This window comes from Trachurus trachurus, assembly GCF_905171665.1.
Source record: "Trachurus trachurus genome assembly, chromosome: 8".
Classification (NCBI taxonomy): Eukaryota; Metazoa; Chordata; class Actinopteri; order Carangiformes; family Carangidae; genus Trachurus; species Trachurus trachurus.
Window position 1 is genome coordinate 14793924 of NC_139905.1, and position 24548 is coordinate 14818471.

The window sequence follows — 24548 nt, forward strand, 5'->3', positions numbered from 1 at the left end:
AATTGAATCCAACAGCCTTCTAGGAAGTGCCGTGGTTTTTTTTTAAGCCTGTCATGGTGTGAGGCTTGAAGCCAGGCTGCAGGTGACAGTGTGGAAATCAATAACTTCTGAATCCTAAAATTCCCAGCCAAAGTGACCTGACTGTATTAGATCTTAGACTTCAGCAGGCAGTTCATTTCCACTATGTTGAGTTATACGCTAAAAAGGTCAAAGCCATCATCAAACACATCCCAGACTTGTATTGGCTTTCATCCTCAGAGAAAGCTCTGTCCCACTTCCAGACACGTTGAGGCAATAAGTTATTTTGACGGAGTGGCAATAATTGGTTAACGTCACTGCTACTACAGCTTTATTTTACCGTCAAGACTGTTGGAAGAAGAGTGGTGCTCTTCTTGGAAGTAACAAAAAATAAATAAAAATAGCGCAGTCGATCGCAAGATAAATGTCACATCTGGTGGACGGCTGGAAACATCTGTGTGAAACCTGGATGTGCCTCAGTGCAGCCGTGGACTCAAGTTTGATAACCTCTTTTAACATTTGTCACAGCAGATAGAGCATCATAATCACTGGCTTGACAAATCACACATAATATATTCAAGACAGAATATCAAATCCAGCTGATTTTGACTTACTTCCGCTTGATAACCCATGACCTAGATGCCTGAGAGTCGCCACACTCTGCTCTGTGACACATGTTGTCTCAATGCGTGGATCTCCAGATCTGTTTCAGCAGGCACATACATATGTCAAACATGCACCTGCAAAAGAGGAGATTTAAAGGAGTCACCGACAGTTCATGCAGAGTCATGTGTTGCAAAGGGCCGTCTCGGTGAAATGAGATAGGGGTCATGTCATCAGTCACTCTTGTGTAAAGAAACACAGCTCACTTTCTTTGTAAGAAAAGATGAAACTCACCTTTCCCCCTCTTTTTTTTTTGTTTAAATAAGATTTACAGTACTACTGTCAGTGACGCCGGATGACCCAAGCAGCACACACAAGACATGAATTTAGGCCAAACACATACAGTTAAAGCTATTTATAAAGTGACCGGCTGATGTGCCCCATATAAGACCAGAGTCTGATCTTTCCTCTGATATAATACCCTGAATAATAAATATGTTCAGGAAAGACTGCACACACTTCCTGCTGAGCGATAAATATGCCTATAATTCTAACACTCTTTAAAATTATGTGCATAAACTTTCGCTAAGTGACAGTCTCTGACATGAACCAGCTGTTTCTGAGCTTATACAAGGGGTAACAGGAGGACAAATGCTACACTTCAACTGGTCATATCTTTACTTTTATTGGTTCAAGCTAAAGTCTGAAGCATGGAATAAGTATCATACGCCTAATATCAGATGAATCGACTTCTGTTTCATGTGTTGCTTTACTCTGCAGGGGCATTGTTTATGTTTGTATTCACCCATCTAATCTGAAGGTCAAGCTTGTGAATAAGCCAGTTCAGGGGAATTCGCCAGAGAGACGTCATCATGAGCATCGACAAGAGCTCTCTGGCTGACGCTGGCTGTCAATTCCTGTCCCACAGTGCATCCAGTACGGAATAAACAGTCACTATCCCTTTTAGGTTAAATGCCATTACAGAGGTTGCAGGACTTTTGGTGCAATATTGCTGAAATCAAGAGGATTGGTTTAGCTGAACTTAATTAACCGAATACCCGCTGACACAGAAGCAATTTAAAGGCAACAATAACTGAATAAGGTTTTAAAATCAAGGCTATTTTGTGTGAATGAATTTAAATTTATTTTCTAAATGGAAAACAAACAGTCCCCATTTTTTAGTCCAAGCCGAAGCTTTGTGGCAGTTTCATTGGCTAATGTGGAAAAAGCCCCGAAGCAGCACCCACTTCCTATGTAGAACCAAATCAAACCGGCTCACTGCCTCCCTGCGGACGTGTCTGATCAATAGAATCTCCGACTACGTCTCATGGTGGCAGAATGCAGCTGCGGATGGAAACAAACTAAATTTTCTGACAGATGTGTCATACTGAAAACACTAGGTTTATGTGTGATACAACAATATTGATCACATCTGTTGCTTAATAGTGTTTTTATGCATGTTAATGCTAGATTAGAGGAGCTGCTGGGTGATCGCAGAGTGCTGGCTGCATCCTGTCTGGAGTATTGGTTTGTTACACAATCTGTGTGTGTCCCTGTGGTTTTGCAGACAGTTCGCCATCAACAAACACAGTATATTACTTAAATTGAAAATCTCCGAAAGAAGCAACAAGGCTTAACACTGCAGGAAAGGATCGGAGGTGGTTTAAATGATTCTTTACCAAGTCGCTTTCACATTTACTGTATTCATCAAGACACTCCATGGTGCACAATACACTCATTTTCCACAGTTTACCGAAAGAGATTGGGAAAATGGAATGAAGCGTTCTTTCCATTGCTGTCACTGAAAATGACTTCCAGCGGAGCCGAATGATATAGCACGGGGTCTCTGAGGACTTTCACAGAGCGAGTCAGTTTGGTGAATTAAAGGAAATGATGGTGTGAGCTCTGACAGCTAGCAGCCTGGAATTTGGGCCACAGCTCCAAAATTAGAGGAGCAGCATGTGCGTCCACAGCTAAAACAGTCGAGCAGGCCTCTGCTCACCAGCTCCAGATGTCACACATTTTGGGTCAAAATGCGAGTCCTTGGAAAATTTGAGCTCTGTGGACGTGTAAACATAGAATGACGGGTACTAATTGATGTTGAGTTCGCACACACGGCATCATCTGTTGAACCGGATTTGTCGATAACAGTCAATGCATCCACTTGATAATGATTTTGTCAAGTTTTTATTGAAAAAAAACAACAACATAAACAGTTTTCAACAACTGCAATATCAATATACAGTATTTGCATTATAATTTACAAAAGATAAAAAAAAATCTGTACAATCTCTAGAGTTTGTGCAGGAACGTGGGAAGACCCAGGTAGAAAAATAAAGACCTAAGACAGGAGACGTGTCAATGTGAGAGCAGATAAGATGTTTTAATAGCTTTCCTTACCAGAGAAGCAGTACACAGTGTTCTGGATTCCACTGATGTTATCCAAGCATGAATGTGTCACAACAACACCTATATTTTTCAAAAATAAAAACAACAACGCTCAATCTTTGTGTAAGACTGAAGTCAAGTGTGCTATCCCCCATTCAGGATTCGTGATTGTAACTGAAGTAATGATCATCAAGTGACCTGTTCTTGAATAAGACGACGCGAGGGCCCATTCAGAAATGACATGTAACTTCAAGAGACCCGCAGCGCTGAGAGGAGAGGGTTTAAATAAGATGTGTCAAAACTCAACTGCACAACTGCCATGCCAAGAACACTGATGCAAATATAGAGAGGAGACTATGTCGAAATCTACTCAAATAAATCATTGTCTCAACAGCCAATCACTGTCAGATGAGGAAAAGTTTGGGGTTCAAATCAACATTACAGTTATCTCTTAATATATATGTACAGATTTGGCTTTTGGGGAATAAACAGCTGTTGAATAAACTACTGCTATTGGGGAGGGGGAGGGGAGCAAGGGGTGGGGTGGGGGTGGGGGTTCTCTGGTGTGGAAGAAAGTGCACTAAAGCTTTGGAAAACACACTGACAAAATCATGCTTGTCTACATCTAAAAATAGCATTATAGGCTTTATCTGCAATCTTCAAAATCAATACTTTTAAAAGACAAATAATACATTTTGGCTCCTAGATTTCTCTCTAAACGTACAATATGTAACTTAGCAGCACGTATCATCAACATTCATAACCTCGGCTCAGGCTCGAGCTTCCTGTCACATTCTACCACTGAACTGTATTGCACATTAGAACATGAAGACCTGCAAGAAGTGGCAGTATACCGCGCAGCGAATCACCTCCGAATGCTGCTCCCTGTGACATCTTATGCAGTGTGTGCTCAGTCGAAGCCGAAACCTCCTGAGTGTCTCCTCCGGGACTGAGACTTTTGTTAAGGCACACGTTGCAAAAGATGCTATACTTAGATGATAGGTTGAGGAGCATAATGTTACTTGTGCTCGTAATCTGTGCAAGACGTCACTTTCCTACCTTGCGCCAAGACCGTCACACCGAAGAAGACAAGACATACACTTTGCTAAGAGGCCAGCTCATTAACAAACAGTAGGCTTTTTATCTGTGCAGGTGGTTTAACTCCTCAAAAATGACCTTATAGCCTTCAAAACAAGTTTGTTGAACTTAAAATGATTAAAAATGCATATGTTTTAGGTTGGCATTTGAAATCAAATCAAAACATTTTGTTTGATTGAATCTTTTCAATTCAAATTGAATATATTAAATTATTTTAGCCAGTCAAAATCTCATGTGACATTTAGGCCACAAAAAAACAAACCTATTACACGCTCAATGCAAAATGTGCAAACTGGGAATATACACTTAAATAAATAACAAATGTAGACAACCCAATTGGCTATTCTACTAACACATTTAGCTTAATAAAGGTCTTATGCACAGAAACAGACTGCACAGTGTGTAAGTATAGGCATCTGACCCATTTAAGCCTCATGCAACCATTTAATTTACCACCATAAACAATGTTTGTGCGCTCTTGGTGTCTTGAGCGTGAGCTTCTGCATAGAGAATTTCATACTCAAATCAGAGTCTTTTCCAATTGTCACGGATTATTGACAACAGCGATTAGGACCAAAATTCGAGCAAACTTCAACATACCCTGTGGTAAGCATTTATCCCTTCTTTATCATCACAGTCATATTTCTGATTCAGCCGTCAAAGGTCTTGATTCTAAAGGCAAAGAGTCCAGATTGCATTCAGAGTCTGACACAACATCTGTGTTTGCGTCCTCAAGTACACCAACCTCAACACCACTCATCTGCCTGTTGTTGTCATCCTCCTCCTCGAACTCCTCCTCCATCTCCACCTTTTCGAGGGCCACCTCGTTCTCGTAACAAAAGGAGTTCCTCGAGCTGGAGGCGTCAGACTTCCTCTCAGCGAGTTCTCTGGCGCTACAGTGGGGCGTGCTGGGAACCTCGTAGGTGTTGTCAAAGCGAGAGTAGTCCACTTTGTAGTAGTTCTTCTCTTCGAACAGCACCGGCTCAAAGCGGTAGCCCCACAGAATCTCGCTGGCCACATACGAGCTCCGACACTGCGTGGTCATGGCCGTAGCCTCGACCATGCCCTCCAGAATCACCACGATCTCAAACTCTGCCTGCTCCAACTCCTGTTTGTTCATCTCGTAGAATGGGCTGTCCTCATCAATCTCATGCACAATGGTGATCGGTGACACCAGGAAGATTCTGTCAATGCCACTGTCAAAGCCCACGTCAATGTCTACCTGATCCAGAGGGATGAACTCTCCCTCGGCCGTGGTGCGGGATTTAAGGAGCTGAGCCCTGACGTGGGCCTCCACCAGGTGACTCTTCCTCAGGTTCCCCACGCGCCACATCAGGCACAGTTTGCCATCCCTCATGGCCACTGTAGCATAGTGGCTAAACACCAGGGTCTCATTCCTCTTTTTGGGCTTGGCCATCTTGGCCATGACTGCACCGATGATAAAAGCATCAATGATGCAACCCAAAATGCTCTGGAAGACAACCATGAAGACAGCAACGGGGCATTCCTCTGTCACATAGCGATAACCATAGCCAATTGTGGTTTGGGTCTCCACTGAGAACAAGAAAGCAGCGGTGAAGCTGTTCACATTGGAAACACAAATCTGAGTGTCATTCTCTAAGTCCCCATAAGAGAGGGCGACCACCCAGAAGACGAAGCCAAAAAACAGCCACGACAGCAGGAAAGAAAGGCAGAAAATGAGCAGCATCCAGCGCCAGCGAATGTCCACACAGGTGGTGAAGATATCTGCCAGGTACCGCTGGCCTTTCTCGCTCATATTGATAAACTGCACGTTGCAGTGGCCGTCCTTCCTGACGAAGCGGCTCTGATGCTGGTGCTCTGTGTGCACCTTGTTGACATTGCCGTTTCCGTAGCCATTCGGGACGGCAATAGTGGCCAGCTTCATGCCGTCTTCCTCAGAGGACACAATGCTGTAGCGATGGCTTCGCACACTCCCCATCACTTCCACCTGGGAGGGCTGGGCCGATTCTGCTTTGGAAAACAGTCTAAGTTTTTGGTAGAAGCGTTGGAGAAACAGTTTTGAATGATCCCGGGGACAAACTCAAGCAGAAAATGTCAACAACAGGACCAGATCCTGCGGGGTAAAGGGGAGACTGGACCTGTGCTTCTGCAAGGCGTGCTGTGCACCTTTGGCGAGGGCAGGTCACTCCTCTCTGTTTGCTGGTTTGGACCTCATCAGTGAAGTGGGCTGTGGAAATTACAGAGAGAGAAAAACAGTTTTAAAGTAATTGGCAGCAACCGGAGCAAAGATCAGTACGTGTGGGTGTGTGGTTACTTGCTGTCTGAATAATGGATTGTATACTCAAAGTTAATAGCACTCTTCTTGCATACACACACGATGCACTAGCCTAACTGTTAATGAAGTACAGTCAGAAATAACAAGTTAATCCTTTGTTGGTGTATTATCAGTGAGAAATCAAATATGTTATTCTGGCACTTGGATAGCTGACAAAGCGGGAAAGGATGTTTACCCTGCTTAATGTAAGTATTAATTAGGCAGGTCAGTCCACAGGGAGCTGAGTCAAATTACAGATCAAGTTCGTGTTAATCCTGTGAGTCACTGAACACAGATACAGTACAAGCATCAGCTGTGTGCAGGTGTGTCTCTAGACTGCAAATAAAATGAGAAATACTAATATGCTATTATAACATTACTGTGTACTTACATGGCATGCACTATACTCATTTATGAAGTTTTCAATGCAACATGTTATACCTTCCTTTCTCACTTAAGTGTATAAACGTATAACATGTTGCATTGAAAACTGCATAAATGAGTATAGTGCATGCCATGTAACTGCACAGTTATAGCATATATGTGTGAATGGCCAAAATTCACAATTCACAACTTTAGCTGACACCATTACTCCATGGAACTAGATTAAATGAACCCTGCAGCTTTTCAGAGAAGAGGAAGGACAACTTTCTCTGAAAGCAACAGTAACCTTGCATCATATGTAATAGAGCAACAAGGACAGTTAAATTAGAAACGCTATTGACTTGGTGTGTGTGTGTGTGAGTGTGTGAGTGCGTGTGTGTGTGACTCGAACGGTCCATTAAAATGCAACACCACAGGCTACAAAAGGCCATGGTCCACCAGACATGCTCTGTTAGTGCCAAAATAACTCCCCACCTCCACTTTGGAAACTCATCTCATCTCATCATAGTGTCGCTGTTGTGTTCAAGTGAAAGGGCCGAGAAAATAACCTACATGAGTGGACACATTTAAAAATAAAAAGTCTAGGAGCGTTTTTCATGGAAATATTCTGAATGAACCTAATGCAATCGTTGAAAAGAGAACTTTTGCTTTTTCAACATGGGCCTTTTTGTGCCTGTTGTGCAAGTGATCAAATGGCGTACAGGATAAGATGAGCGGGACGTGGTCCTAAATCCGCCTGCATCATCTTTGCTTTTCACAACTGATGATGTCATTGCTGGGTCGGCCACAAATAGCAACCTGTCACGTACACTGTGGGGGACATGGGGTCTCCATTCATTCACAGCTCCAAACATGATGATTTTGTGCAATGAATGAGCTTCAGAGATTTTACATGGTGTCCTTGTCGCCTAAAAAGGCCTTTTACATTTATTATGATTAAAGAGAACAATTTGTTAACATAATCCTAGTGAGAAGGACCATTTCAACTTCCTTATTACAAGTACAATATCCAGTTTACATCACAAGGATGCTGTCCTTCTGGGTCTTTTATTGCAAGAGTAAACATCAGACTGCATAAAAAACAAAGTATAATTCATGCTCCACAGTTGCAAGGAGGTAAAGATCAAGAGGATAGCTGTATGTCCAACAGAAAGCCAAGAGATCATGTTTAATCTAAAGTAGCACAGAAAACTTAACTGTTACGTCGAGATACAATGCAAATCAGATTTCTAACTTGTGTCTTTTCACTGCACTGACGCTGACTGCATCCCTCCCTCCATGTCACACTTTATTGGCTTCTTTCTACATCACTTATTACTGCAGGTTGGTACATGGTGACAGACCAAGGCTTCCAGAGGCTGCACAACCTGTGATTGTTTGTTTTGCATGTGTTCTCAATTAGTGCCAACAGCTGAGGCAGATGGAAACTGGTTACATAAAGCTGCTCTATTTTTTATTACACAAATCAATAACTATGGCCAATCATATGGCAGATGGTGTCTTTTGTCCTAAGCTTTGACAACACTTGTTGTTTTATGAGAGTGTAGCTATTTTTCAGCAACTAAACAAAAAAAATGCATGAACTTGAATTATTCAGAGTTATCATTTGTACTCTATAGAGGCTCTGTTCTGCTTGTACACAGATATAAATTAGTTCAGATCAAGGACAGGGCCAGTGTAGATCATCCGGCCCACAAACTGCAGCTACCTATCTCCAATTATAACACCAATAATAATGAGGAAATTAATAACAAGACATATGTTGTAAAAAAAATAATAATAATAATAAACCATGTTTCCAATAATAAATATGTTTCATATAGCCTAGGGGAACAGATTTAGCTGTTTTTGCATTGTAGCCTACACGAAAAAAACAACCATCAGTTGCATTGTAGACTGTAGTTAGTATCACTCTCACTCAGAAACAGGATAAAATATCTCCCTCTTATTGCACCTACCTGTTGGTCCTTGCGGTACAAATCTGTCGTCTTAGTTTTATAATAAGTCCCATAGGCGCCATACGCACGCTCCCCCTCAATTATTCCCGCTGCTCTTTTGTTGTCTTCTCTTAGTTTCCCGTCTGGCGCTGTAAATTCTGCCATAACCCTCTCCAGCAACACTGAAGAAGATATTTGTCTTTGCAAAGACAGACTTTAAAAAAACACGTGTGCCTATCACCGCCCCCTCTGCCGCGGCGACGGCCAATGAGAAGCTGCAGCGCCTGTTTGAGGCGCTGAGCCCTCATACTGGTCCAGAGCCCTGTGCTGTCAGTCAGAGTGGAAGACAAAAGGAAATGAAAACCCCAGAGGCCAAAACCTGACGTTCAACCCGGAGATAAGCGTCAGTGTGAGTGGAAAACATCCCTGAACAGTCGTAAAACTGCATCTGATTAGTGAAATGAATCAGACTACTGACATTAATTGACCATATTTGGAGTTTAAATGTCATGAGAAGTGCGATGTCTGTCCATTTGCGTCTAAGAAACGACAGTAGGCTACAGAACTACTCTGTGAACTCCTGAGTGCTCAGTAATGTAGTCAGTGAACACATGGTGGCAGTGTAGAGCCACACTGGCATCACATAATATGATACAGTGTCAATGTTACTCATGATGAGAAGAAAAACAGATTCAGATAACAGACTTTTACATGTACAATGAGACTTTTATTTGACCTGCATCTGTGGATATGCACATTATTCACACTAAGCATAAAGAATCTCACAAATACCAGGTAATGAACACTTTAAAGTCACATATAAATATATTTACAAGAGCAACTAATACAGTGGCCCTGAGAGCTCAACACACTGCAACTTAAGAAAACACATGCAAAGACACAAATGTGTTGTTTGGTTCACTATAACATCAGTATCACATGATTCAGATATTATTGCACATGTACTGTCAGCTTAGCCTTAGTTTGTACATCACTTTTTTGTGTTCCCCAAAAAACACCTGTTTGGTTGTGAGTTTGTGCAGATGTGTGAGGTTATTTTCTGAACTTTTGCAGCACATTTGTCTCTTTGCATGTCTTATGTTCATTTGCAGTGCATAAACTAACCTCATTAGAACAGTCCACTGCACCATGGAGTATTTCTGTGATTCAGCTACAAGGAAGTTTGGTGCAGCACCTCTTCAGTGATGTCAAGATTTGCCCGGGAGGTGTGTCCGTTCCTCTTGACTGATGGTAAGGAGGATGGACGGTGGGACTCACCGCCCTCTACGGGACATCTCTCTGGGGCATATTCCTCTGCACTGAGCAGGGGCACCTGCACCCACGTGGTCTCGTTGAACAGAGCGTAGTTCACTTTGTCGTGCTTCTTGCCCACTTTGAACATCTCCTGGAAACGCTGACCCCAGCGGATGTCTGCTGGGGTGTATGAGGTGCGTGTCTGGTGGAGCATCCCCGTGGAGTCTCCGGTGTAGGTGAACGATACCACCAGTTCAAATTCAGCCCCCAGCAGGTCATCAGGGCCCAGGCTGTAAAGGGGACTGCCGGGCTCCAGCTTGTGAACAAGGGTGACTGGCGTTGCGAGGACAATGTCCCGGTTCTGGATTTCCAGGTCCTGATAAGACATTACTACAAACCCCAGTGGTTTTTTAACATAGCTGACCAACTGGGCCCTGGCGACCCCATCCAGGATGTGATTTCCCCTGAAGTCCCCAAGGCGTGGCGACAGACACAGCACCCCGTCGCGCAGATTCACTACTGCACAGTTGCTAAAACCCACAGTCTGAGCTCTCTTACGAGCAGATGCCATCTTAGCCACAACGATCCCAATGATAATGGTGTCGAGGAGGCAGCTAAAAACTGATTGAACTGTTACCACAATAATGGCCCCAATGCAGTTCTCAGTCATCCCCCTGTGGCCATAGCCAATGGTCGCCTGGGTTTCCATGGAGTACATGAAGGCCCCAGTAAAGCCACGCACGTTTGCCACACAGGGCGTGTTGTTGTCGACGTCTTCGGTGTCGCCATTCACATGTGCAATGAGCCAATAACAGAGACCGAAAAAGAGCCAAGAGAGAATGTAAGAGAGGGAGAATGTGAGGAACATCACCCTCCAACGGATTTCTACAAGAGTGGTGAAGATGTCCATCAGGTACGGGCTCCACTCTCCAGGGGCCTTCTGGAAAACCACAGGAAACCTGCCATCTTTCTGCATGTATCGGAGCCGCCTGTCCTCACTTCCGTTCTGCCTACCCAGAGTGTGGATGGTGGTACAGCCGGTATCAATGACGACCTGTTCACTGCTTTCTGTGCTCATTTTGTCCAGGTCTAGATCTCAGTCTTCTGTGGACAGACAGGGATGAGATGGGGAAAAAAAAGCATGATTAGGATGACCGCTGTAGTTTCAAAAATGAATAACGTGACAGTTCATTCATGCACAGAAGGGACAGCGTTTTCCTCATTACATGTGACTGAAATGTAAAAGGCTCGCAGACTTTGTTTGTTAAGCTGAACCCTTCATGTTTGAGCAAGCGGCCTAGGTCAGTGTGCGCCTCGGGCCCTTTAGCAGTGCCCGGCTCTGGTTGTGAAAAATGTTCAGCCGGAGCAATGAGTTTCTTAATGGTTGATTATTCACCAGAAGTTCCATTACAGTCTGGACACGATCCAAGTCAGTTGTGCTAAAAGCTCTCTTTAAAACTCTAATGCCCCCTATTATAACCAAATGTCTTTTCACCCATTCTGCTTGTTAGAATAAAAATGCTTCAACACTGAATAAGAGCTGTATAAGACAGTGGTGGAAGTGGAAGTTTGAAAACAGATGCACACACCATGAGCAATTATGAAAATAAAAAAGACAAAGTCCATAATTAAATACACCATAAAAAGAGCATGATATGTCTATGTAATGTATTCAACAGATTAGTTAATTTGGTAGTTAGAGCAATAGGAGACAGTAGGTGGCTGATTCAGCCTGCAGGTGGCAAAGACAGTTATTTTTGACAGATGCATTGGTTTCATTTTTCTATAAGGTGAATTGTTGTCCCTGCCCAGTTAAAGACCTTGTGATCTGTGTGACCTTTTGGAAGACAGTGAATGGCAGTTGATGCATCTACTATTTCAACATGACAACACTTAATTATCTTTTCTTTTTTAAAAACAAACTTATCCACAGATTTCAGAACTACATACAGTCTTTATTTTGTTTTTATTGTGTTGCTGAATACAGAGCAATGATATCAAAATGCATTTTAATCACTGGTCCATATGTTTATTTGGGATTCAAACAAAAGATTTCTGTGTTGTGACCCTTTGGGCACAATGTTATCAAGTATTTCTAAACTTTCTAAACTCTCTCGTATGTTCTGTTTTCACCTGTCACGCTATATCTGTCTCCTTCAGGTATTGATCTCAGCCCATGACAATACATATTTAGTCACAACAATCTGACAAGATTAATCCCAGTTTTGGGTTAAGGGATCTATTTTCTCCGAGGGGAAGAGCCTCTTTTTTTAATCAGTTTGGCTTATCTCTTTTGTTTTGAGTTTTGGCAAAGTCTGGATGCTTCCAGATGTGACCCAGAACAATGGCAGGGAAACAAACAAATATACAGCAGTATTTTCAACAACAACCCCTATAATCACATTGAGTTTCTAAGTTCTATAAGTTTTACCTCAAGCAGCTGTAAGGTAAAATTATCTATGAAGGTGTTTGTGTAATCAATGTTTACTCCACAAGTCCTTTGAAAGTGTGTCTCGGTTAATTAAGCAAAACCTCCAACTTTAGTTTGGTGCAGTTATTAATCTATTTTTGTGGTCATGGGGGTAAATTATTAGCCTCCAACCACCTCTAACAGCTTTCACTCCCAATGTTATGGCAAATGTCAAACTTTAACCACACCACCTTCTTTTCAAGAACACATAAAATACACCAAAGTAAGAACTTTTTTAAAGATCATTTTCTTATTTGGCACATCACTAATCTGACAGCTGCATGAGTCACTGATGAAAGGTTTGTTATCAGCTTTATGTTTCACTGTAGAAACCTGTGTAATTGTACTTAGTAATCAATCACTGTTTCTTCAAAGCAATGTCCGTCTTCACCAGAAGGAAGTCAGACTTGTATTTCAGATTTTTATTGCTTAATTGAGTTACATGAGAGCACATAGTTGATGTTTATCGCAGTTCTGGTTTTACACCCCACACTTTAATTGTTGGTGACTGTAAACTGTGCAATAGTGCACTCTTGTTCCTGTCAGTCAGATAAATGTCAATCCAAAGGGGATTTTACTCTAGCTTGAATGGGATCCTCTTGGTGGGTGAACAGTAACTGACTACATAAGTAAACAAAAACAGTCTGAAATTAAATGCAAATATAAGAAAATATGCACTGTCACGCATGACAGCGCTCCAAAAAATTAACTAACATCCCGTTGGACTGCATTTTTTTATGCTCAACATAAGAGACAAAAAAAAAAACAAGTGTCAAGTGCAATTCCTGTTTGTTTTTTTTACACTGACTATTATTCTACAATAATGGTTTGGCAAGCGCTAATAGAATTGGATAGATTCAAAGAGAAAAATGCATAACAGAAAAATAAAAAGTTACTAAGTTGTCGAGCATTTACAAGTAGGTGAATACTTCACTCATGAGCTGCAGTGCAATAAGTTTAAGACTGTCGCAGGCTGATATGCCTCTGAATCCACAGACAAGGACAACAACAGGCTATAGGACAATCAGGTCTGGGAAAAAGGTCACGGTGCACCCACCAGCATTGATATCGCACAGTAACCTAATGAGGAGGGAAAAGTACTGAGATATAAACATAGGGCCTTAATTTTTATTCATGATAACTTTTTTACTTTCTTTTTCTTTTCATTTGCATTGTTTCATATTTGTTACACTGTAAGAAATGTCCGTAGAAATTACGGTAAAAAACTGTCAAATAGCAACAGTAAAATACCGTAAAATCAAAAATAGTATATCACTGTAGTAAATACACTGAATTACCGTAAATCAAGATACAGTAAATAACTTTAAATTTTACGGTCTTACTAAGTAGAAAATATGGAATTTTACTGTGAATGTTGTAAAAAGTTCGCAAAATTCACGGTAAAATACCATAATGTCACAAGCGTGTAATTACCGTAAAATTGACGGTATCATTCTGTCTGAATTACAGATTTTGCTGGTGTTTACGTTTAAATTTACGGTACACAACCATTAAATCATACCATCATTTCTATAGAAAGTAGAATGTTAAAAAGTATGGTATCAGGACAGGCTGTGGTCACGTGGGCATTGTTCGGGTCGATGTGAAGCACTTAATGCAATAGAAAAACTACATGTTGTCAAAACAGAATTAAGATAAGATTAAGATACTAAGTCAAAATAACATGTAATTGATAGCTTTCATGTGACGTCACGGCCCGTATGGAACGCCCCCCTGGCGGTCAAAACAATCCACTTCCCCGCTGTCCGCGGATTAGGACAAGGCAGAAAAACACACACTGCTCCCTGCTGCTTCAAAAATACCGGTGTTATGGCCCAACTGGTGTCTGATTTAACTGGTTACCGTACCGAACAACAGCTGTGCTGCACTTCCGTCCGCAGATTTGTCACAAATTCACAAATAAAGCCGCAGTTCACATGTTACTGCAGCCAATATGCTTCTGTGAGTGAACCTGTTCAGGCAATCTACGGACAGTCAGCGCCACACTTCTCTCACTCTGCACAACACTGCACACTATGACAAAGCCTGTCATGTTAAAGTTACGAACTAATGGAAACACTCTGAAAATACGCTAAACAACACCGGTCATCGTCCTCGCCGCGCCGCGGTCGGTCCCGACCCCCGTTACCGTGTCGCTGCCGCCGCGGGCGGTGCTGTTGCCGGTGTCCGGTGGCGGGCGGTCCCGCCGGGTACCATCGCCGCCGCCGCCGCCGCCGGTTCTGCTGCTATCGGACCGCCGTCATCGTTGCCGTCGGTAGCGGTGCGTAGCAAAGCTCCGGGGGGAGGGGGGGCAGCTGGTCACCGTGCAGCCCAGCTAAGGGCTCTGGTTTGTGGGTGAGAGGAGCAGGGAGCCTGGGCTCAGTGGGCTGGAGCTCGGACTGTGGAGCTCAGCGGAGCTGCGGTACCAGGACGGTGTTCCCACACAGGAAAGTTACAGGTACATTTCTACCACTTCAATGAGTTCAGAAACATTATTTTAAGATAAAAAAAAAACTACAAAATGGGGCTTTTAATCAGAAACCAGTTGAGCCATAACACCGGAGGTATTGGTTGCAAGCGGTGGAGGATGATGGATTCTCCACCAGGTAAATGTAAACATCGCCCAACTCGAGCTTCGGCAGGGAACTGGTCATCTTAAACAGCTCGTATACAGCAGCTGGTGTTGAATATGGGCCACAAGTGCCCAAAACTTCAAAGCTGTTTTTATATCTTTCTTTCTCGGCCGCTGACAGATGATTTAAGTCATTACTCGGTTGTTTGTCCATAGAAAGTCCATTGTGGGGCCACTTTGGAATGTTGCTTTTTGACCGCCAGGTCCCTGGGAAGTGACGTCAGTGAAAGCTATCAATAGCCTATATGTAACATATATTTCAGAATAAATGTGCAAAAGAGTTTAGACATAAATATATATTTTTTAAAAATACAAACATCTCTATTGTACAAACATGTAGTCTCCATAACATACCTACACACAGTAAAAAAAAAAAAAGAAAGAAAAAAGGAAAAAAAGAAGAAGCTTGAGCTTGAGTCAGCTCTGGCTTGGGTGACCTACAGGAGACCCAGCAGTAACCATAGTAACCCATTTGTTGGGTCAACGGTTGGTTTGCTGCGCGCCACCAAGATCCGTTATTTTTGGCCGGAGCGCCGTTACAACCTGGTTACAACCAAGCTGCTCTGTTGTCAGCCAAAGACGACACAAGTAAAGTGGATTAATTTTATTTTTGATGGAAATGCCCCAGCTTCAGTCTGCAAAAAAGTCTGACTGCTTCAGCAACGAGTGTCGGTGGATCGGACTGGACTTTCTCAGGTTGGATCGATACCAACTGTCCGTGGAAAAGCTACAGATGAACTGTAAGTATTTAAAAATGAGCATGGTTTGTGTTACTTTGGCCGTTTAGCACATGAGCTAGGCTAACGCTAACGATGGCTAGGCTAACGCTAACGACCGTTATGCTAATACAGCTAACGGTCTATTGTTATGCTAATAACGATAACGGTCGTTATGCTAACGCTAACGGTGGATCGTTAAGCTAATAACGCTGACTACTATAGCATGAGACTAGCGTGAGAGACAGGACCTGAGAGTAACCAGAGTTTTTGTGTTTTCTAATCAGAGTAAAGTATGTGGAAGCTAGCACATGGAGATAGACGGTCTGAAGAGGAGCCTTGCTCTCATGGAGGTGCAGAAGTTCCTAAGGGAGGCCAACATCATTACTGTTAAGGTAAAGTTATGTGTTACTGTGTTTGTGTGGAAGAGGGAAAATACACCAGCCTAAAACTGCCTTGTTCAGATATCCATGTAGCTACTTCTGTCCATTATCATTATTACTGAAGTGTTACATGAGTTCATTTTGTGTTCAACATATACTATATTTGTACAGAACCATCCCATCCTTAGTTGTACACATTTTTAACACTACAAAATCATTTTACCTTCTCCTCAGCATGGTGCAGCTGGAGAATGCAAGGCAGCCTACTTTGCAGGAATGTGGCATGGCCAGTACATCTTCAGCGTTATCAACACTCAGCTTCAGTGAGTACATTTAAATTGATAGGCTTCTGAACTGGTGCTGCCATTAGCCTAAATGTTTTTGTTTCTTCATACCTGTCAAATATTTACATGGCCACATCAATAATTATGTCTCCCATTTATGTCTACTACCCTATTATCTGGAGTTCCTTAAGGATAAATCCTCGGAACTATCCTTAAAAAAAAACATCAAAATCACTGATTTAATGTCAAATCCAAAGGATTGTGTGTTTTCAGCTGTAGCCTCCACAGTTTCTCCCTCAATCTCTCTCAATCTATTAGATCTGCTAAATCTGTTAACTGTTTTAAGCGCCTCCTGAAATCATATTTATTGGTTGGCCTTTCTATTAGATTTTTTAAACCTACTCTTCATTCACCATTTTTTTTTTTCTGTTCCAACTTCTTTTATTAATGTTTTGTTTGTTGTTGTTGTTGCTGCAGGAAGCACTTTGCAATAGTGTGCTATATAATAATAATTATCATTATCATTAACAATGTTTTCTTTGTTGTCTTTCTTTGTCTGGTTGCAGAGAGGTTCATGCCAGTCCACAGTAAACACCTGATTGAAGACTGCTGGTGAATTTTCAAGCAGGAATGATGACAACACCTGCCCAAAGTTTCTTCAACATTGTACCATGTCTGTATGAGACTCTGTCCCACCTGTCTTCAGTCAAGTCTGGACCCAATGACTCAAACACCAGTCTTGTCAAGGCTAATTAGAGGTAAGCAATGGTTTATGTCAGTGTAGCAAATGAGTAGATGCAAGCACAACTCAAACTTCACTCAATCGATCTCCCACAAATGCACGGTGCCAACAGCTTCATACAAACATACAGTAGAAAAAAAATCAGTATTACGGACAGGATTCAGGATTTTGGCTGCAATTCGACAAGGGTGAAACAAATACTGATGATCATTTAGTCCTGAAAAGTGACAGTTTCTACCTTTTACACTAATACAATAAAATAAATGAAATACTCCTGATGACCTGCAAAACTATATTCCAGAGTGCTGGTTTCATTCTATGTATAGCTCATTGGAGCTCAGTTTAACAACAGAAGGCTGAATTTATCTCTGTAGGCACCATGCTCAGGCACTGCATCAATCTAACCTTTGCTTTGTTTCTGTTTTCTGGCTGCAGAGAGGATCATGCCAGTCTACAGTGGACACCAAATGGACAATATATCAGTCTTCAAGCAGAACTGGTGACTGCTGGATGCTTTAAGTTCCAGTTTCTTGAACACCATGTATATGTTAAGAGCCCTCTTCAGCCAAGTCTGGACTCAGTGACTCATTAGTGTTGATCAACACAGGGCAAGTGGCTCCTTTTTTCATTATGTTTATTTCTTCTATCATGGACTATCCTTCTTCATATGTATGGACACACACTGTCTTTTCAAGATGTCAACACTGCCTTGTGAGTATACTGGACAAGTTCTGTTTTTCACAGAGAATGTGTATATGCAAAGAGAGGTTCTTAAAGTTTATCAATTATAGTCTGTACTTTGGTTTACAATGGGCTTAAAGGACAATTCCAGGCGAATTCAACTCGGGGGTGTATTAGTCTCGCGCGAGACCCAGTTGCCGTGCTTGGTGTGTTCAGGTGCAGTAGGAAAGCTACAGTTTGTGTCATAAACACAGCAATATCAACTCTTTACTTGCTTCAAGTAAAAAAAAACTTCTCAGCGCATGTTTGAGTAGCCACCTGACGCTGTCTGTGGAAAAAAATGTACACTTGAAGCAAGTCAAGAGTTGGTATTCCTGTGTTTATGACACAAACGATAGCTCCAACTGCACCTGAATACACCAGCACTGCAACTTCGGGCTCGCGCAAGACTCTGGGAGACTTTGAATTAGATCTAGTTTTACAAACACGTCGGCTTGCTTGAAGTAAATAAACTTCTCGGTGCATGTTTGAGTCTCCATCTTACGCTGTCTGTGGAAAAAAATTGCGGCTTTGAGGGCTGTAAACAGCCTAAACAGCGGAACTTACATCCACTCCCATTCATTGCTGCCGTGGCGATGCGGGGACAGACGCAACTACCGCAAAACAGGAGCGATTAAACTGAAAATCTTCAGATTCCTTCTTTTAGACCTAAAATGATAGGAAAATACACCCCCGAGTTGAATTCGCCTGGAATTGTCCTTTAATTGGTTATTTCCTTAATAATTTACCATTTGCATTTTCTGACTGTAAAATCTACGCCAACAAACTGTAATTCCATTATGTGTTGTACCGTATTTTTTACGGTGAAATTCTGGCAACCACAGCTGCCAGTATTTTACCGTGAATTTTGCAATAAAATACCGTACTATATCTTACAGTTTTACCGTGTTTTTTTTTTTTTTTCACTGATGGACTGTAATTAGGTTTACAGTATATCCGTTATTTTTAAAAGAATTTACCGTAAACAGGTTTATATTATAACTGTTATTTTTACAGCAAATTACCGTAAACAAATAACAGTTCTCTACTGTGAAATTTACGGTTGCCAAAACAGCATACCGTAATGTGTAATACATTGTGACCGTATTTTCTACGGTAAAATTCTGGCAACCACAGCTGCCAGTATTTTACCGTAAATTCTACGGAATTTTTTTTACAGTGTACTTATCACTTTTCCTTCACTTTTTGAATCCTGTTAGGCGCTGTGTCTGTGAGTCTGTTAAAAGCTACTGACATGTAGAAACACACTGGACCAAAAGGCTTGAGCCTCATCTCATTATTCCCAGAGAATGACTTCATGTTAGCCTTTGCATTTCTTCTGTTATCTTTAAGTTCCAAGAATTACATTGTACATGGTCTTTATGTCCCTGCTGTCTTTTTTATAATGTTTGATTTTCTTTTTTCCTTCCACCTAATGCAGCTGAAACACTGAAACATGATATTTTTGCTATTTCTACTATATGAATTTCCTTCAAATACAGTAAGAAATATATAATTTGTCCCTAAAAGTCTTTGACCACTTATTACCATGTAGGCTATTGGCAAAGACTGAATAAACATGGTGTCAAAAGTTATCGTCATGTGCTACTTTTTTGTAGTAGTAGTTGTTGATCTCTCTTATAATTATAGAAAGTGGAAATTAATTTCCTGTATTCTTGCAAGAAGCTCTGTATTAACCCTAAAAGATCACATACTGAACTTACCTGCGGAGAAGAAATCAGAGGACAGCAGGTGTCAGTCACATCAGTTCTGTGTTGTCGGTTGAAGTCACCTCTAAGCTCAGCTGGCTGCAGAGTGCTGGGGGTCAGCCTGGTCCTGAGGCAAAGTCTCATTTCCCTCTGATATCCCTGCAATCATTTCCCTCTGAAACCCTATTGGACGACCTGGAAGAATTTATGACCTATGGAATATTTTAAAGGTTCCCCAGGACAAAAATACCAGACGTCCTATGACCACTTGTTCCAGGTGAAATATAAATTGTGCAAGTCAAACAGCTCTCCTCAAGTCGACGGAGGCAAAGACATTTTGTCAATTGACAGGTTATGCATGTTTGAGTCATTTCTCTTTGGATTTCTATAATTCATTAGACAGAAAGTTAACCATTGCTCCACCAGGTGGAGACGCTGTCACCTGCACAAGGATTTTCTTTGTCTCAATTGTCCTCAATTTGATTCTGATAAGACAAGGAAGATCACAGCTGAACCGCAGGAACACTCTAACTTTGTAACCACATTTATTACGGCCATAAGAGCATCCAAAGCTGTTAGAAAGAGGTCAACAACACCAAAACAACCTTGTTGTGCTTTCAAAAATAGAACATGACACCTCACTTCTTTGAAACCACCTGATTCAATGTGCATTGTTTTGTTTTTTTCCAGATGATATGTGAAGAAAGAGATAAGACACATTCCTCTGAGAGATAACCTGCAAAGAACAGTTCATCAGTCATTTACAGACAACAGCTATATAATGAATAAGTGAAAACACAGACAGACAGACAGACAGGGAATAGTATTGCTTTCTTTGCTACAAAATATAATAATACTCGACTGTGAAAGTTAGACTGACTGATGTAAGTGTTTAAAGCAACAGATAACAACATACAACAAAATACATGGCAGGAGATTCGTGTCTGGCCAGAGGAACAAGTGCAAGAGCAATATAACAGGAAACTAGAAGTAGAAAAAAAAGTCTGCTCTATAAACCTGCGCTATCAGCAGACAAACAACAGCAAAACAGCAATAATATGTTACAACTCTGAATGTCAGACTGTGACTGTGTGGGTGCATGTTCGGGGTTATGCAGTTTAAAGTGAGGACTTGGCTGTGTTGCCAGGGCTATGCTGAGGGGTGGTGGTAGAGGCAGGCGTTAGAAAACAGCCAGAGACGAAGTGAATGTGACTCCGCCACTGCAGTGTTAATAGAGAGAAAAATGAGGACAGGCTGTGAGCTGTGTGGAAATCTCATGAAACAGTAAAACAGCCATTTTCCAGTCAAATCAGAGGCCTGAGGGCGATAACCTCAGTGGTGGTGACTGATAATTAGTCACAGTTCGAAACAATGCCAAAAGTTCAGATAATGTACCAACCTGCTTCTTTGTTATCCCTTTTTTTCCTACTACATGAACACACCGTTGCCCATAAAGTTGGAATAAAATATATTTGTACCTTTTCCCATGACATGATTGTGACAATGTGATTTATTCTTGATAGATAAAGTGTAAACCTTTATTGACCAATCTCTTCCTAACATATCACTGTGAAAATTGCACATTCAACCTTTATAATGGGAATAAAAATAGGAATGTGTCAGAAAATAAAATTATTCCAACTCTATGGGCAACAGTGTGTATACAGTGGAGAAAATAAGTATGTGATCCCCTGCTGATTTCACTTACTTTACTTTTCACAACCTTTATGATGATATTATTTCTGGATTTTTTGTTGATATATTGTCTATATATGTCTATCTCTGTTAAAACAAACTTACTATAAAAACTATAGACCGTCCATTTCTTTCTGGGGGCAAACTTACAAAATCAGCATAGAAAAGGTGAATGTTGTTTTGACTTACTGTCTACTTATGTTTTTAAGTTATCTTAATTATTAACTTAGTGTCCTCTATCTGTTGGTCTTGGTTGTCTTGTGTTTTTATGTGTATTCAATGCACATATCCCTCTGCTGTGTGTCCAGTTATAATTTATTAATAATTAAATTATGATATCATTATGACTCACACCATCGTCCCCACACTTTTGAATATGTGGAATACATATCGTGACAGTGCAGGTAGTATCACGTAATATTTGTGTGAAATTGTTCATGAAAAAACAACAAAACCTGAAATAATCGGCTCGCCCAGCTGTCCATGCTTTTTTAATGGCTCATTCTGTGAGAACACACGCTATCCCTCAGATGCACTGAAACCAGTCTGGACTCTTTGTCCTGCACCTATGACTGGGAGGGCTGCCTCTTAGTTGAGGTAAACTCATGTCTCCACTATTGTCTGCTTCATCGCACTCTCCTGTAATGACAGCCACAGTCCCATTGTAACGCAGAGCACCACATCCAGCTATAATGACAAATAGCAGCTGGAGCTACCTGTGTCCACCAGCAGGTAAACAGACAGTGGGAGTAATTGCACTATTGTCCTGACTGTTTGCACACTGAGGGATATGCTGAGCTCAGTGTAATTAATCATATAAAGGGATTCTTATGCAATATCGTGGTCTATCCACATTGTCCTGTGGTACACTGATGGGTGTCGTGAGTATGTGGTTAATCGTCACATTCTCAGGCCTATTTAAGAGTCATGCCCAGCTGGAATCTGAAGAGAGAGAAGTCAAACTAGCTGGAAACCTGCAGTTACTAGTCATACATGAAGTCTATGGTAAACTGATTCAGTGCAGTGATGCTTTCAGGGACATTCAGAGCTCTTACCCACAGTCTGTGGAAGGCTTTCTTCCTACTGGGTTTGCTAACGGCTGGTAAGTGTAACTTACATTTTACAAAACATTATTCAAAGATGTGACAAATACTTGGAGATTTATTTAACCATTGGTTCACATTTGTCTTTGATTTTAGGATGTGAACATGTTCAAGCCTGCACAAGTCGCAGATGTCTGGCTGAAATGTTGATTGGTAAAAATTTCTCATCTCAGCCACAGTATGAAAACTGCACCCAAATGATACATGTGCCTTTCTTGGAGTACCAAACTCTGTCAGTTGTAAGTATTTTTGTATAATACTTTTGAGATTTCCCTGTTTTGTTTTGTTCATTTACTATAATTTACAAAAATTAGACATAACTGACAGTGATCTATTATTTAAAATTATTTCATTCTGTAATTTCACCTGTTAAAGTACCTCTGCTGACTATGTTGAAAGTATATTTTGACCTGATGAAAATGCATCATCTTTATTCTAATAGGACACAAAGAATCTCCGCCTGATCAGTCGCCTGCAAGCAACACTTGTAAGTGTCAACATATTTTCAAGCGAACAAAAACAAACAGATATAGTCTTCTAATCACTAATCTTTTTTTTTTTTGATTTCATGTCACAGGTATGGAGAGATCCTGAGCTGAAATGGAACACATCAGTTTACGAATACGATGCAGTGGCCCTGCCAGTATCCAAAGTCTGGACCCCAGAGATCCGTGTGACAAATGGGTGAGTAAGTTCAAGCTTCCACCTGCTATCGCTAATTCACCTCATGGACAAGTTGATCTGAAACATCTGCTGCTTCCTATTGCGTTTAGGATACAGACAACCATGCAGCACAGCTCCCATGATCTGCTGGTGTACAACAACGGCACAGTGAAACACACGGTGATCATAAAGGCTGAGGTGAACTGTGAGGTCAATCTGTTTAACTATCCCTTCGCCGCTGATAATTGTCCTGTCGCAATCCAGACCTGGTCTGATGACGGTGAGCTCAGCACATCACTTACAAAAATACCACATGATCCTCTGCTCTTCCCTCACATCATCAGTTCATTTATCAAATTTCCCCCAGTATTAGTTATTTATTTCCTGCCTCTCTCATTTCATTCAGGATGTGGAACAAATATGGTATTAGGTACCTTGAAGATGGCTGACAGTAGCCACGGAGACTGGCAAACTGACTATGTGGAATACCAGCAACAAAGAGATGATCGCAATTACATCCTGGTAGGTTCATAAACCTGAGGAATACTCAATCATTTCTACACTAATTTTCATTTTTTAACCACCCACCATCCTCCTCAGGTGGCACTGAGCATCAGACAAGTCAATCCCTTCATCACATTGCTGTTGCCCAGTATACTGATCGTCTTAGCCGATGTGGGCAGCTGCGCCCTGCCACTGGGAGGCGGTGAACGTAACTCTTTCAAGGTTACCCTCGTGCTCAGCTTCACCATGTTTCTCATCATCCTCAATGAACAGCTCCCTGGAGACAGCCAGTGCAGCCCCATCATCCGTCAGTAACCCCGGAAACACACACACACATAAATTCACAATACACCACCAAAATATATGAACAACGTCACGGCTTGACTTAAACATCTCTGCTGCAGGAATCCACTTCTGTGTTTGTCTGGTGCTCTTGGTGTTGAGCATGCTGGTGTCCTTGATTCTGACACGAGTGGCGAAAGATGGCCTCATTACCTGCCTCTGGTCCAAACGGTCGGCGCCAAAAAAGACAGGAAATAAGGAGAAAGAAGATGAGGGTGAGGAAGAATTGACTATTGAAAATTACATATGAGTAGCATTTTTGGTTTTGATAGAGAAATGTGCTCTTAGACACTCACTCTCTCTTTATTCTTGTCTTTTTATACTTCAATCCCCGCAGAAGAAAAACCTGACATAACTGTCATCAAGCTGAATGGTTCAGATGAGGACAAAGAGATGCTCAGAAAGGTGGTTAACTTCCTCGAAGGCATGGAGGCCAATAGCACGGACTGTGCGAGATATCAGAACTTTGCCAACACATTGGACAAGATCTTTTTCTGGATCTATTTCATTTTGGGTGCTCTGTATTTTTGTGCCATGACCTCAGTGATGGTAAAGCACAAGTGTGAAGTTAACCATTTTGATTTCTGGTACTAAAACAACTGATTAA

At 41.5% G+C, this 24548-nt stretch overlaps 3 protein-coding genes and 1 long non-coding RNA gene across 4 annotated transcripts; 2 read left to right on the forward strand and 2 right to left on the reverse strand.

Annotated features, from left to right (window-relative positions):
* Positions 1 to 4744: 4744 nt before the first annotated feature.
* LOC310989956 (inward rectifier potassium channel 2-like) lies at positions 4745 to 6145 on the reverse strand (the record flags this gene model as incomplete). The annotated part of the gene is made up of 1 exon (XM_083977154.1): positions 4745 to 6145. Exon 1 carries the CDS (start codon positions 6065 to 6067, stop codon positions 4745 to 4747), a length of 1323 nt encoding a protein of 440 aa, XP_083833280.1. The 5' UTR covers positions 6068 to 6145.
* A 3750-nt stretch (positions 6146 to 9895) lies between these two features.
* Positions 9896 to 19724, reverse strand: LOC310989863 (inward rectifier potassium channel 16-like; the record flags this gene model as incomplete). Its single annotated transcript, XM_083977015.1, has 2 exons — positions 19650 to 19724; positions 9896 to 11082 (listed from the first exon to the last, which is right to left on the reverse strand). The coding sequence occupies exon 2, from the start codon at positions 11054 to 11056 to the stop codon at positions 9896 to 9898; it is 1161 nt and encodes a 386-aa protein (XP_083833141.1). The 5' UTR covers positions 11057 to 11082; positions 19650 to 19724.
* LOC310989533 lies at positions 16042 to 17660 on the forward strand. Its single transcript, XR_014595542.1, has 4 exons — positions 16042 to 16191; positions 16414 to 16502; positions 17030 to 17221; positions 17641 to 17660. It is a non-coding gene; the product is annotated as an uncharacterized lncRNA (long non-coding RNA).
* A 2631-nt stretch (positions 19725 to 22355) lies between the features above and the next one.
* Positions 22356 to 24535, forward strand: LOC310989864 (5-hydroxytryptamine receptor 3A-like; the record flags this gene model as incomplete). The annotated part of the gene is made up of 9 exons (XM_083977016.1): positions 22356 to 22431; positions 22529 to 22671; positions 22875 to 22919; positions 23010 to 23116; positions 23206 to 23375; positions 23502 to 23617; positions 23696 to 23906; positions 24004 to 24156; positions 24279 to 24535. The coding sequence occupies 9 exons, from the start codon at positions 22356 to 22358 to the stop codon at positions 24533 to 24535; spliced, it is 1278 nt and encodes a 425-aa protein (XP_083833142.1).
* Between the last annotated feature and the right edge of the window lie 13 nt (positions 24536 to 24548).